Source organism: Hevea brasiliensis, chromosome 17, assembly GCF_030052815.1.
Source record: "Hevea brasiliensis isolate MT/VB/25A 57/8 chromosome 17, ASM3005281v1, whole genome shotgun sequence".
Taxonomy (NCBI): Eukaryota; Viridiplantae; Streptophyta; class Magnoliopsida; order Malpighiales; family Euphorbiaceae; genus Hevea; species Hevea brasiliensis.
Genome location: NC_079509.1, coordinates 54,490,055 through 54,503,219, shown reverse-complemented (window position 1 = coordinate 54,503,219; position 13,165 = coordinate 54,490,055). Strand labels below are relative to the sequence as shown.

Below are 13,165 nucleotides of genomic sequence, written 5' to 3'. Positions count from 1 at the left end.
TAATGCATAATTTAAATCATTAATACCATAATTACTTTTTAATTTATGCCCACATATTTATTATCATTTCCATATAATTAATATTTAATTGAAAAATATTAATTTTATTTATTTTATTATTTTAATTATATTTATTCAATAAAAATATATAAATCCTAATTAAATTGATAGAAATAATTATAAATATAATGGTAACTTTAACTTCAATACTACTAATACATATTAACATATATATTCTATATACCTAAACTTTATATAATACAAACATATTTTTTGTGTCTCTTTTGATTATCATTATTTTTGTAGAATAATATTAAAAATAATAATAAAGCTAATTTTAAGCATTTTTTTAATATATTAAGAGTGTATAATTTTTTTTTATATTTAAAAATGAAGAAGATGATATGATTTAAGCAATCTCAAATTATTTTATATTTTTAATTTATATTTTTATTTTACTATTATTTTTATTAAAAATATTTTTTATTTATAATATTATGAAGTCCTCACTAAAAAAACTGTGAGATAAAAAGCTTGGTGCACATAAAAGTTAATAAAAATAAAATATGAAGTAACTAACAAAAATTTAACATATTATTTTATTTTTACATATTAAATTAAAAATGATTTATATATTATGTATATAATAAAATTATTAATAGCTATGTGTAAAGTACTGTCGAATCCCTCTGAGAGTAAATGTGACTTTTCCATGATATTCACACATACCACTCTTTATAACGAATGAGTGTTTAATTCTCTTTTATGGTAACTATTTAATTCTCTTTTTATTTTTCATTATTATTCTCATTACTATATTAATTTCTATGATTTAAATGATTACTTTCTTTAACAATAGATTGTCAAAATTCAAGGATTTTATAATTAAATGTGTTATTTAAAAATTTATTGTATTATTTTTTTAAATAATTTTATTTATGTAAAAATATAATATGTGATTTATATTTAATTTTTATATTTTATTTCCGGTTAATGAAATATCTTTCTTTTTCATAAAAAAAATTAATTATTATAATTTATTTTACATTAACTAAATAATAAATGTATACTGTATATCGTTGTTATCATTTCAAGCATGCCTTGATGATTGAAGAGAATTTTGCATCGTTATTAAAACATTATCTCCTCAAATATCTTTTTTATTAAACCTGTTTACATATAATATAATTAATATATAAAATATTATTTAAACATTCTCCTATTATTTTACTTAAAAATATTATTTAATTACTTAGTTAATTCTAAAATTTTTTGAAATTGACTTTAAATATACAAATAAGAAAAGAATAACATGTTTTAATTGAGAGTATATATTTAAATATTTAACTCTTAAAATTTTTACAATCAACTTTAAATATGAAAATCAAAAAATAATAAAATATATTAATCGATAATATCATATTTAAAATGAAATGATTTCAATTTTTTAAATGCAAGTATATTGTTTTTGTATTATTTTTTTATTTATACATTTTTTATAATTATTTGAAATATTAATATAAATTTATGCTAATAATTATTTTGCTAATATTTTATATATGTCTTTTAATAATTTATTTAATATTAAATTTATATTTTTTTATTATAATTAATTAATGTTAATTTTAAAATACTTAAAATACCTTGAACCTCCTATGCTTACCTTCAGCTGCCTTGTACTTTGCATAGGCCGCCCTTATTGTCCAATTTCAGAGTGAATAGAATCGTTCATACACAATCACCTCCGTTTTGGAAAACCATGGGCATACCCACAGGTTATCTTAGAACAGAAGCCCAAAACCATGTGCTGCTTGCTCATTTGACAAATTAACAATAATAAAGAACTAATAATTCAAGCATATATAGCTTATTTCATTAGGTGTATCTCTCCACTAGCAAACCAAACAGACATCCACCCATCTAATGTGCATAACAGAATAGGAAACAAATAAAAGACATCACTAGACAGCAAAAACTAGGTTCTCCAACAGAGATCCAAATGTGAAAGGGCTTAGGGGGTGGTGGTGATGTTAGGCTTTTGAATGATGAAGGACATGCACTGACCCTGGTGCTTGTTATCAAATGCTAAGCACCGAATATAAGCATTTGGGTATGCTTTTTTGCATTCATGGATTTCACTGAGCACTTGAGACGAGTCATTGCATCCAAACATGGGGAGCTTCCACATTGTCCAGTATCTCCCATCATAGTATCCTGGCATCCGGCTATTCTCTCTATGCACATGCCCCACCTAAACTCAACAAAGAAAAAAAAATGTAATACTATAAATAAAGACCACCTATGTTACTTGTGCAATAAAAATTGAGGTGTTGTTTGGTTACGTTAAGTTCGCTCACAGGAAATAAATAAAATTAGCTTATTTAGTTGGAATTATATCTCACCATTTTCTAATGCTCTTAGAATATTGTAAATATGAATATGGTGTGAATATATAGACCACTTAAACTAAAGAAAGGGCCAACAAAATTATGTAGTCAATGTCTGATACAACTTTAATCTAAAAATAAAATAGCAATCTTTAGTATCTTTATGGGGAAGAAAAGGAAGATCACCTTCAATTTTATCTCAACTCATCGAATTCAAGGCACGGGATCCACTCCTTTTTGATCATGTAGTCAATCTCCTTGGCAATTGAATCATCAGAAAGTGGAGGAAGGTAGGACAGAGTCTCATACTTCTTGTTATTGATTGGGTTCCATGTCTATTTGATGAAAAATCCAATCTTCAAATATCACATATATAAACAAAAATCCAATCTTCAAATATCACATATTTTCCCAAAATATATTTGATTATCTACAGATAATCAACAAATTATAAAGTCCAAATCAAATATATAATGCAAACCAATATAAATTATGCCATATAATCTAGTTTCTAGCATGGATTGATACCTTGAAAATCAATTACTTAGAAAGTGGTTGTGGTAAATCGTCAGGTTGGCAGTGGCAACGATCATCTAGGTCAATTGAAGCCCTAGCTTTGGCCCGGGGTGATGAATATTGCTGGATCAAGCTTGATGGCAGTACGGGTCGCCATTTGTTGGTAGAGGAAGAGTCAGAGGAGGTGGGTTGAGGATTGTGAGAGAGGAGCAAGAGAAGTTTTGAATTTCGATGAGTATGGTTTATTTAATTTGGACAATTTCATCAGTTTAATGATATAATTCCATAGGAATGAAAGATACCCATACAAATGGTTGGGTATCACATGCTTACTGCTGGAGGGAATAAATGATTCCTAAGAAAACATTTTCTTTTACTTCCTAAAAATCAAGAGTATAACATTCTTGGTTATCTTATTCCTAGGAATGTCACTAAACGCCACCAAAACAGTGAAAGTTATCCAATGGAGGCCTCGGTGGCATAAGATCTATCTTTGCAAAGTTGAACAAGTAGCACTTCACTTTGCCTTCCTATGTGCACCAACATTCAGAGACCTGCCAATCAAAAGCAACATTCAGCTCGCTGCCATCCTATGGGCACCCGCCATGGGACTCTTGTCTCCAGTCCAACATTATTGCCTGGTATTAAAACTGTAGATAACCTATTTACATCAGCATGCATCATGAGCAACAGAATAATAATAATAATCAAGTTGCTTGTTGAGTTGATTCAGAAATTCAGTGATGCCTCCAAAATGAGAATGGACCTTATCATCGTCAACAACAAACTTGTGAACAATCCCATCAATCTCAATGAAACTCCATCAAGAAACGGTAGCTGCTCCCCTCTCTTTCATCATTTTCCTTAACCTAATCACCTCCTCCCAGCTTCCCTTAGTGGCATACCTGTTTGCTAGAAGGACATACCTTCCACTATGTTGTAGCTCTAATTGGATAAGAAGCCTGCCTACCCTCTCCCCAATCTCAAGATGGCCATGGATCAGACACCCATTTAGCAAAGAACTCCATATGGCTCCATCCGGCTTCATTGGCATAATATTAATCAATATCCCAGCTTCTTTAATCAGCCCAGCTCGTGCCAAAAGATCAATCATGCACCCATAATGTTCAATCAAGGGAGCAATGCCATAAACTTTGCTCATTCGTCCAAAGAACCGCCAAGCCTCACTCAACAAAATTTTGTGATTACAAGCAGTGACAACTGCGACAAAAGTTACAGCGTTGGGTGTAGGTCCCTTCTTCTCCATCTCTGCAAAAGGCTCAATTCCTCTTTCATTCTCTCCATTGACAGCCAGCCCTGAGATCATAGAACTCCAAGTTGTTACATCTTTATATAGCATCTTGTTAAATATTTCAACAGCCTCTTTTATGTGACCACACTTAGCATAAAAATCTATCAATGCAGTGCCCATCTCGAGCTCATAATCCAAACCGTTCCCATCTACATAGGAATGAATCCATTTCCCATCTTCAAATGCACCTACTGCTGCACAGGCATTAAGGACACTAACCAAAAGAGATCCACTATACCTCACACTACTACAACTCTTCAATTCTTGAAACAACTCAATGGCTTCATTGAAATGACCGTTCCAAACATACCCAGAAACCATTGCACTACAAGAAATTTCATTTCTCTCTGGCATTGTATCAAACATCTTGCGCGCTTCATTCATCAAGCCATTATAACAGTACCCACTAACAAGACTAGTCCAGCAAACCACATTTAGATCAATACTTTCATCAAAAACTTGACGAGCAAGTTCCATTGCTTCACACTTTGAGTACATATTAATAACAGAGCTAATGATATAATAATCAGACGTGTCCGAATTTCACTTTTGCAGAAGAGCAAGAATTGGAGAGTTTGATATCGAGAGGATTCCTCAATAACCTTGGATACTGCAAACTAAGCAACCCCGACCAGGGGGAGAAGAAAATCTCACATGCAGGGACCCTTGTCTATATTTTTTTTAAGGATGATTTGATTGATAAAAATTACAAGATAATATGTAAGAAAATAATAATTAAAGAATTGTTATTGTTTCAAAAAAAAAAAATAGAGAATTAAAAATTTATATAGAGTGATAATTAAATAAAAAAACTGATGAAAATTCAATAAAAATAATAAAAACAAACATATACAATTTTAATTACATAATAAATTCTTCATAATTTTCATTGAGAAAAATACCCTTTCTACATTTATAATTGCAATTGGAAAAATCAAAACTAATTTTAGAAGCAAGTAAACTAGAAGATAAACAAGATTTTCTTTTTTTTTTAACCAATTCCTTTAACATCTGCAAAGTCATCACTAGATCACATATCCATGATATAAGTATTAAATTGATTATCAAGAGTTATAAGTTTCACAGTAGAAAATTTCAATGAATAAAATTGAGCAAGACAGAAATAATTTCTCCTTATAAAAAGCTGAAAATGTATTAGTAAATATTTTGATACATGTTAGATTGAAAGTTGAAAATAGATATATTTTATATATATATATATATATATTAGATTGACATCAAACTAAATGGATTGAAATAATTTCTATATGATTAATTTATCAAATTTTATGTTAATTAAAAGAAAAAAAAACAAAATAATATACATACAATCAAGGAAAGATGAATTTTAATAATTTACCCAATTTGTAAATTACAAATCAATTTTCAATTGAAACAAACAAAAGTAGAATACCAAGAGCTTTTCCAATAGCTTTAGTGGGGCTGTGTTGGATTTTTGATATCGGAATGACAATTAAAAATTGGAGAGATTAAGAGTAAGGAATGAAAATTAAAAAAGTTACACTTTTTGTGGGTTTAAAAATGACCAATTTTTTTGGGAAAGTAAGTTTTTTCTTTCGTAATTGTGGGGTCAAAATAGGTTAATGATATTTAATATATAGGTACAAAAATACTTTAGTGGGTCATTTGACTCCGCTAGTATAGCTGTGGTGCCGCTACTTTATATGGTCATTATCATTTAAACTTAAGGTCCGCAGTTAAACCATTTCACTGCTCTTAATTTAATCCATTATATAAGGGATTTATTATCGTTCCAAGCGTTGAGAGTATAAATAATTCATAGTGGATTCACCCACCGTAAATAATGGAGACAATTAATCTCAACGCTAGAATGGAGAGTCAAGTAATAGTTTGACATATCCAACACTAAAGCTTATCACTAAGCCACCAAGTTTGATAGTAAGTATTTTCACTATTGATTAAATAATTATTTTCCTTCCACAAATTAATATCTTTCCACATTTTGCTGTAAAAATTTTTATTTAATTTGTAGATTTTTTTCATTATTAATACCTTTATTATCTCTCCTTTTTTTTTCTTAAGACTTCATTTCTTTTTTTTTTTTCCTAAAAAATTTAAATTATAATACTGTAAAATTTGGACGGACAAAGGTTATAATCGTGGTTATAGTTACAAGCTTAAGCATCCAATGTCCAAAAATGGGACCGTGAGTGTTATTGTCTGTTCCCGACTCTTAATGTAGGAAGTAAAACTACAGAGGAATAATTAGCTTTATTGAGGAACTAGTTAAATATGATGTATTTACAATTTTATTTTTTAAATATATTTCTAATTTTTTAATTTTAAAATATGTAATCTTTAAATTTTTAAATACTAAAAAAAATTTAAAAAACATTAAAAAGGATATTTATAGACGTTTAAGAATTTAAATAAACATTAATTTAATATATTTAATATTCTTATCAAGTAAAATAATTTTGATATTTATAAAATCTTTTACAATTAAAAAAATTAATTATATAATATAATTTTAATAGTCTCACCTTTATTCAAATTAATATACTCTTATTACTTTAATTTTTGTATATTGGGATTTATATATATATAAATTAAAAAGTCCTAAAATTTTAATTCACTGTTATTTAATTAAATTATTAATTCTTTCGAAATTAGTCCACTAAAATATGGCTCAACTGACATTAATAAATGATTATTGATCAATCTTATAAATTAATTAATGGACATTTGATGAAGCATACTAAAAACTTGTAAATAAGAAAAAAAAATCCATGATAAATGTATACATACTATGAGACGTATGAACATTAAAAAAGAATGATATTATTTCTATCTTTGATAAAAAAAATATGATAAATTTAATCACAAAAGTCTTAAGTTTTGAAAATTAATTACTAAAGAAAATAATCATTTGTATTATTGAAATTGAGCTAGGTAGTATAATGATAATAATAATGATATTTAAAAAAATAAATAAATACTCATAATAAATTAACACAATAACTAGTAATTATAAAGGAAGTCAATTTCTTTATGAATGATATTGTGCAATAGGGACGATAATGGGTCGGGTATTTATGGGTATTCGATCTAATTGAATCTTAATAGAACAAGTTTAAATAGTATGTAGTCAAATTTAGGACAGGTTCAAGTTTGAGGTATAATACCCATGATAGGTTCAGGTTTGGGTTTCAATTTCAGGTTCAAATTTTATATGTTGGGAATTCACTACTCAAACTCATTTATATAAATAAATAATTAAATATAAAATATATTTTTTATAATATATTTATAAATTTTTATAAATTATATTTTAAATAAATAAAATTTAAATATTTTATAGAATTATTAAATTTTTAAAATATAAATTATAAATAAAAAACATTTTTTTACATAAATTATTAATGAAAATATATAGAATTAAATAGCTTTGAGTATTTTTAAAATAATAACAATTATGTTTGGAATGAGTTTAAATAATTGAGTATAAATTTTAATTGAGCTTAGAATGAATTTAAATATTTAAAATATTAATTAAATTCAAATTTAGGTTGGATGATTTTTGTGAGCACTTACCCTTTGTCATCCCTATTGTGAAAGACTTCATGTTGTCATAATCTCCCTATGCCAATGTAACTCAAGTCCCATTCTGCTTATGTAACAAGTGTCCTATTCTAATGTAACCATGTATCTAGCTTGTGTATATAAGCTGAACTGAAACTATTTGTTAATTAATGAAACTTCAGTATTCACAAATATACATCTTGAATTTTTCATTATAAATATGGACCTTTATACGCTATGTTATACCCAAGTGAATATGTAGCACTTTGAGATTTTGGATATGTGGATGTAGGCTCCTAGCAACAGAACTTGGTGTGCACTTCATCATCAGTACATGCACAACTTGAGGAAGAATTTTGAAGAATCTCATGATTATGAGAAAATCATGAGATTCTTCAATAATATCTCCATCAAGTATGAAAGAAGGAAAGAGAGATTAAAAGCCTTAAATAGATGGACCAGTGTCCTCCTTCCAACTTCTTTTCCAAATTAGAACGTAATGAATTTTGAAGGATTATTTTTAGTATATCATTATTTTTTCTGAGATGATCTGCATAGTGAAGAACATTTTGGCTTACATTGTTAATGGGGTTGCAACAATCGGGCCATTTAGAAATATACTCATTCCTTGTGTGTTTTAAAGCCTTGTAACAAGGCTACAATGGGAAGAGCTGTTCTGTTCTCATCTGTATTGGCAATGTAGACAATGAAACCTTTATTTGCAGCATGCATGATGAAGTGGAGTTAACTTTGTTTCTCCAAGAGCAATATACTATCTCTGAAAGAAAGTAAACAAGACCAATTTTCCCATTATCTTGTAATTGAGCATGGATAATTAAGCATTCATAAAACATATTCTCTTGCTTACAATATATATTATCTCAGAAAGGGACATATAATATTTATTTACTATTAGCCGTTCAGTCCGCAAACTGAGTGCTCCTTCAATCCCAAATTTCATCTCGCCAATCAAGCAGCTTTTCACTCATTTCATCGACCAGATCAAGCAGCTTTTGAGGCATTTCATCGATCAACCACCGGCCTCCAAAACTTAGCCATGAGCTTCAATATTAAAATAACAATAATTAATTAATTAATTACATTATTTAAAAAATTAAAGAAATCAAAATTACCAGAAAAAGAGAAAGAAATACTTACAGAGTTAGAGTCCTTCCATCATCATCATCATCATCATCGTCATCACAAAATAATAACCTTATGTAGATATAAAAGAATAAGAGAAAGAAGATCAAACCAATGGCGCAATTGGCAATGGCAAGCCCCATGGAAGGTGCTAGAACTGCATAAGTGCCTGTAACAAATGCAACCACCATTGCTCCCATGGCAAGGAAGATAAACCTGAAGGCAGTTTTTAGTAACCAGTGGTATTTTGGTCCATATCCTAGCATCACCATGATGAAGTATATGAAGACAGAAGAAGTAGAAAGAGCCATAGCTAGAGCGTCTGATATAATAAATGCTTTAAAAGCTGAATTTTTTATCAGAATGGGAGTGCCTTTCCCTGAGTCTTTTTCATCACTTATATAACCACCAGGTAAGGTGATTGCGGCTGCAAAAGTTACGGTTGCTACAAGTGTTGCGGCCAACAGATGTGAGTCTTTGGCTTTTTCTAATTGAAGTATTAACTTTTCTTCTCTCTTTTTTTCCATTTCTGTTTTACGTTCCGGACGACGTTTCGTAACTTTGAAATAATCTTTGGAATTCTGCAACAATCTTCGAATATTAATTAACTAGATAATTTATCTAAACTATCAGAATCAAAATTTAATAATGCAGTCAATAAAAAATTGTTATCGAAGTTTTACTTTTAAAAAATTTTAAGTAAACTCAAGAGCAAAAGACTCAAATTCAGTGCAATAATTGAAATTCTATCATAAAAATAGATTAGTGTGAAAATAAAGTTTTAAAAAAAAAAAATTAACGGTGCAAATACTTTAAATTAATTATTATATAATCAATAAAAAGTCGATTTATAAAATAATATCATTTCAATTACAATGTTAAGAGATTTAATTAAATTAATATCGCTTAGCAATACATATAATAATAATTTATAAATATACATTTAATTTGTTAAAATATATTATTTATTTAATTTTTTACATAAAGTTTTTTTTGAAAAAATTAAAATTTAGCTACTATAATTATAAAAAAAGAAAAACAGAGAAAAAAGTCATGTGATTTGATGGTTCATTCTTGAGCTAAATTTATCACTGCCAAAGCTATTGATTTTTTTTTAAACAAAAAACAACTTGGCATTTACAATGTTTACCTTTCATTTTCTAATTAATTTCCCTTTTATATATTACTTCAAAAATTTTTATTTTATTTTTCATAAATTTAAATTTGACAGAATTTAAATTTAAAATATTATAATTTTAAAAATAATTTTAATATCATTAAATTAAAATTTATTAATATAAAAATTTCACACACACACGTAACTGACCTTTGTGGTAAAATCTTCGCGACTATAGTATAATTTCTTCCAAAGGATGTAGGCATCGGTATCTCCATCAAGTATGAAAGAAGATAAAGGCTGATTAAGAGCCTTGAATACATGGACAGGCGTCTTCCCATTATTATCTTTCTCAATTATGAGGGAAATTAATGATGACTCTTCAAGGATTGCTTTCAGTACTTCTTCATTTCTACTGGATACTGCATAATGAAGAACGCTTTTGCCTTCTGTGTCAGTGAGTTTACAACAGTCTGGATGTCTAGAAATAATCTCATTCATTACGTGTTTATAGCCTTGAGTGGCTGCAATGTGAAGAGCTTCCATAACCTGTAATTGACTCGCAATATATTCATCATTATCTAATAAAGTTGCCACCATTGAGCTAGAACCTTCATATGCAGCGTAATGAAGTGGAATCTTTCCTCGCTTATCTTCTTTTTTAGCCAAACTACTCTGTTTCTCCAAGAGCATACGTACTATCTCTGAAAGAAAGTCAACAAGGACGAATTTTGTAGTCAACTTTTGATTGAGCATAGATTTTAAACATTAAGGATAAAATAATCATATTTAAAAAATAATTTTAATATTTATAGAGAACTCAAAAAATAAAAAAACTCATTTTTAATGAAAAAACAAAGTGGAATTTGAAGGAATAATTAAACCATCCCCTTTTTTTTTTGCCTTTTTCAACCCATTAATCTATACTGATCCCCCTACCCTTTTCCTTTCTGTTTCTTCCTATCCATCAATCCAAACGAAGTGAACGTATCGAAATTAAGTATGTATAGACATGGCATTCATAATTCAAATTTTTGTTCTTAATTTGGCTACTCAAGATCTGAACTATAATAAGGCTTCTGCGTTTGTCTTAATTTTTCTCTGCCTAGTTTGTACAATTTGGTGCTTATTATGATTGTCTAATGTGATTTTTAAAATGTTATTGAGAAAGATCATTTCCTACACTAACAGGCAAATGTTAAACTAATAACTAATATAAGAGAAGCCTGTTATCCACTGATCAAACCTGTATCCCATCGTCTTACTGCTGTATGCAACACAGTTTCACCATAATCGCCATAACGGCGATCATAATCCAGAGATTGTGAATTGGGATTATTTAACAGTTCAGCCACTATTTTTGTACATGTGCTATCAACAGCCAAGTAAAGAGGAGATTTCTTATCTTTATTAACAGGATATGCGAACTGAGGATCTTCCTTGCTCAATATTGCTTTCAAAACACCCAGACTTCTTCCATTTCGTGCTGCCACATGCAAGGCCGTTTCTCCTTTTTTATTTACCTTCCTTAACATCTCCCTCACTACTCTCATTGCCCTCTCTGTTGCCATTTCTCCGCTCTGTATAACTACTTCATTATCTAAAGTCTCTATTGCCACTTCTCTGCTCTGTGTATCTAAGGTCACTGTTGCCACTTCTTCACTCTGTGTATCTAATGCATCATTTGTTGCCACTTCTCCGCTCTGTATATCTGCTTTATTATCTAAGACATTTATTGCCACTTCTCCGCTCTGCGCATCTACCACATGAAACGTCACTGTTGCCACTTCACCATGCTGTGTATCTACTGCATCATGTGAGGTCTCTGTTGCCACTTCTCCGCTCTGTGTATCTAATGCATCATATAAGACCTCTGCCAACCTGATTAGTTCTTTCGCTACATCAGTATGCCCATGACTAGCTGCAATGTGCAACGGAGTATTACCGTCACGATTTTCCTGCGATAACAACCTCGGGCATTTGTCAACTACTTGCTTAATAAAGTCAGTAGATATTTCCCTTTGACAGGAAAGATGAATATGTAGTATTGTGTTTCCATTTTGTGCCACAATGGAATCAAGATGATCCAAATGTTCATTGAACTGATCAAATGTGCCTGCTTCGGCTGCCTTCTTTAAGTTAACTCCCTTGCGTCGGCATGTCTGGTGGTTGCACTTTATGCTAGCATATGACATCTCGATAACTAGAAAGTGGTAGAATTTGAAACAGGTGTGAGCTTTAGTTGAAGACTTGATGACTTAAGGTAGTTCAAAAATATAGCGTGTCTCCCAGATTTAAGGGAGTTCAGAATCAAGAGGCATTGAAGATAAGAAACGAGTGAGTCCCAATCCAATTCAATGTGCAATACTTCAATTAATGACATGACATAAACCTTTAAAGGATGTGGGCCAGATTCATTTGATTTTTTTGTAAAATAATAGTATAAAAGTGGATATAAGTTGCCAAACCTGACTTGATTAAATGGTTAAATACATATTAGTCAGGTTCGAGTTCTCATTTCTCTCTTATCTTCATAAAAAAAATAAACCCTTTAAATATAGGATCACAATTATCAATAAATCTATTCGTATTAAAAAATCTGATCTACTGTGAACTCATATAAAATCTACATATTTAATAAATAAATCTCACCATAAATTTAGGTCTAGGCTTTTCATACAGATGACCCTTCTATTATCGGGGCATAGCTACTTTTTTGATATGATAACAAGTTAATTCAATAATATTAAAATTATTTTCTGAATTATAAATTTAAAATTCTAAATTTAATAAGAATAAAAAAAAATATGGATGGTGAAATTTGTGCACAAATAATTATATCTTACAACAATGAGTTTTAGCTGAATGTTACTAAATCATTTAGCTGCTAGAAATTGATTTTAATTCTAATTTAGTTATTAGATAAAAATTAATTCGACCTTTTTTATTTAGTTCTAACATAAAATTATTTTTATATTTTTCTTATATAAATTGTACCACATATTAATTTATTTAACAAACATTTAAAGAAACTTGATTAGGATTCAACTAATCAATAAAAATAACTTTTTGAGTAAATTTTAGGTCATTGCCTTTGAACCATAATAGCAAACAAATAAAAGTATG

General features: G+C 29.0%; 3 protein-coding genes across 3 annotated transcripts; all 3 read right to left on the bottom strand.

Annotated features, from left to right (window-relative positions):
• Window positions 1–1,839: 1,839 nt before the first annotated feature.
• Window positions 1,840–3,677, bottom strand: LOC110657546 (ribulose bisphosphate carboxylase small subunit, chloroplastic 3-like). The gene is made up of 4 exons (XM_058139026.1): window positions 3,670–3,677; window positions 3,504–3,564; window positions 2,593–2,722; window positions 1,840–2,253 (listed from the first exon to the last, which is right to left on the bottom strand). Exons 1-4 carry the CDS (start codon window positions 3,675–3,677, stop codon window positions 2,012–2,014), a joined length of 441 nt encoding a protein of 146 aa, XP_057995009.1. The 3' UTR covers window positions 1,840–2,011.
• On the bottom strand, window positions 3,123–4,934 carry LOC131175510 (pentatricopeptide repeat-containing protein At4g18840-like). The gene is made up of 2 exons (XM_058139968.1): window positions 3,670–4,934; window positions 3,123–3,564 (listed from the first exon to the last, which is right to left on the bottom strand). Exon 1 carries the CDS (start codon window positions 4,711–4,713, stop codon window positions 3,727–3,729), a length of 987 nt encoding a protein of 328 aa, XP_057995951.1. The 5' UTR covers window positions 4,714–4,934; the 3' UTR covers window positions 3,123–3,564; window positions 3,670–3,726.
• Window positions 4,935–8,723: 3,789 nt separating this feature from the next.
• On the bottom strand, window positions 8,724–12,385 carry LOC110658782 (ankyrin repeat-containing protein At5g02620). Its single transcript, XM_058139025.1, has 4 exons — window positions 11,286–12,385; window positions 10,250–10,743; window positions 8,938–9,503; window positions 8,724–8,841 (listed from the first exon to the last, which is right to left on the bottom strand). Exons 1-4 carry the CDS (start codon window positions 12,232–12,234, stop codon window positions 8,724–8,726), a joined length of 2,127 nt encoding a protein of 708 aa, XP_057995008.1. The 5' UTR covers window positions 12,235–12,385.
• Window positions 12,386–13,165: the final 780 nt, after the last annotated feature.

What these genes read in the sequence shown, in the direction of transcription:
- LOC110657546 (XM_058139026.1), bottom strand. An exon ending in AGACAAGAGTCCCATGGCGG is followed by an intron (nt 2,723 to 3,503) that starts GTGCCCATAGGA and finishes TTCATCAAATAG; the next exon opens with ACATGGAACCCAATCAATAA. An exon ending in CCCGTGCCTTGAATTCGATG is followed by an intron (nt 2,254 to 2,592) that starts AGTTGAGATAAA and finishes TTTGTTGAGTTT; the next exon opens with AGGTGGGGCATGTGCATAGA.
- LOC131175510 (XM_058139968.1), bottom strand. Translation starts at nt 4,713, where the DNA reads ATGTACTCAAAGTGTGAAGCAATGGAACTTGCTCGTCAAGTTTTTGAT.
- LOC110658782 (XM_058139025.1), bottom strand. Translation starts at nt 12,234, where the DNA reads ATGTCATATGCTAGCATAAAGTGCAACCACCAGACATGCCGACGCAAG. An exon ending in AGTAAGACGATGGGATACAG is followed by an intron (nt 10,744 to 11,285) that starts GTTTGATCAGTG and finishes ACTTTCTTTCAG; the next exon opens with AGATAGTACGTATGCTCTTG. An exon ending in GCGAAGATTTTACCACAAAG is followed by an intron (nt 9,504 to 10,249) that starts GTCAGTTACGTG and finishes AGATTGTTGCAG; the next exon opens with AATTCCAAAGATTATTTCAA.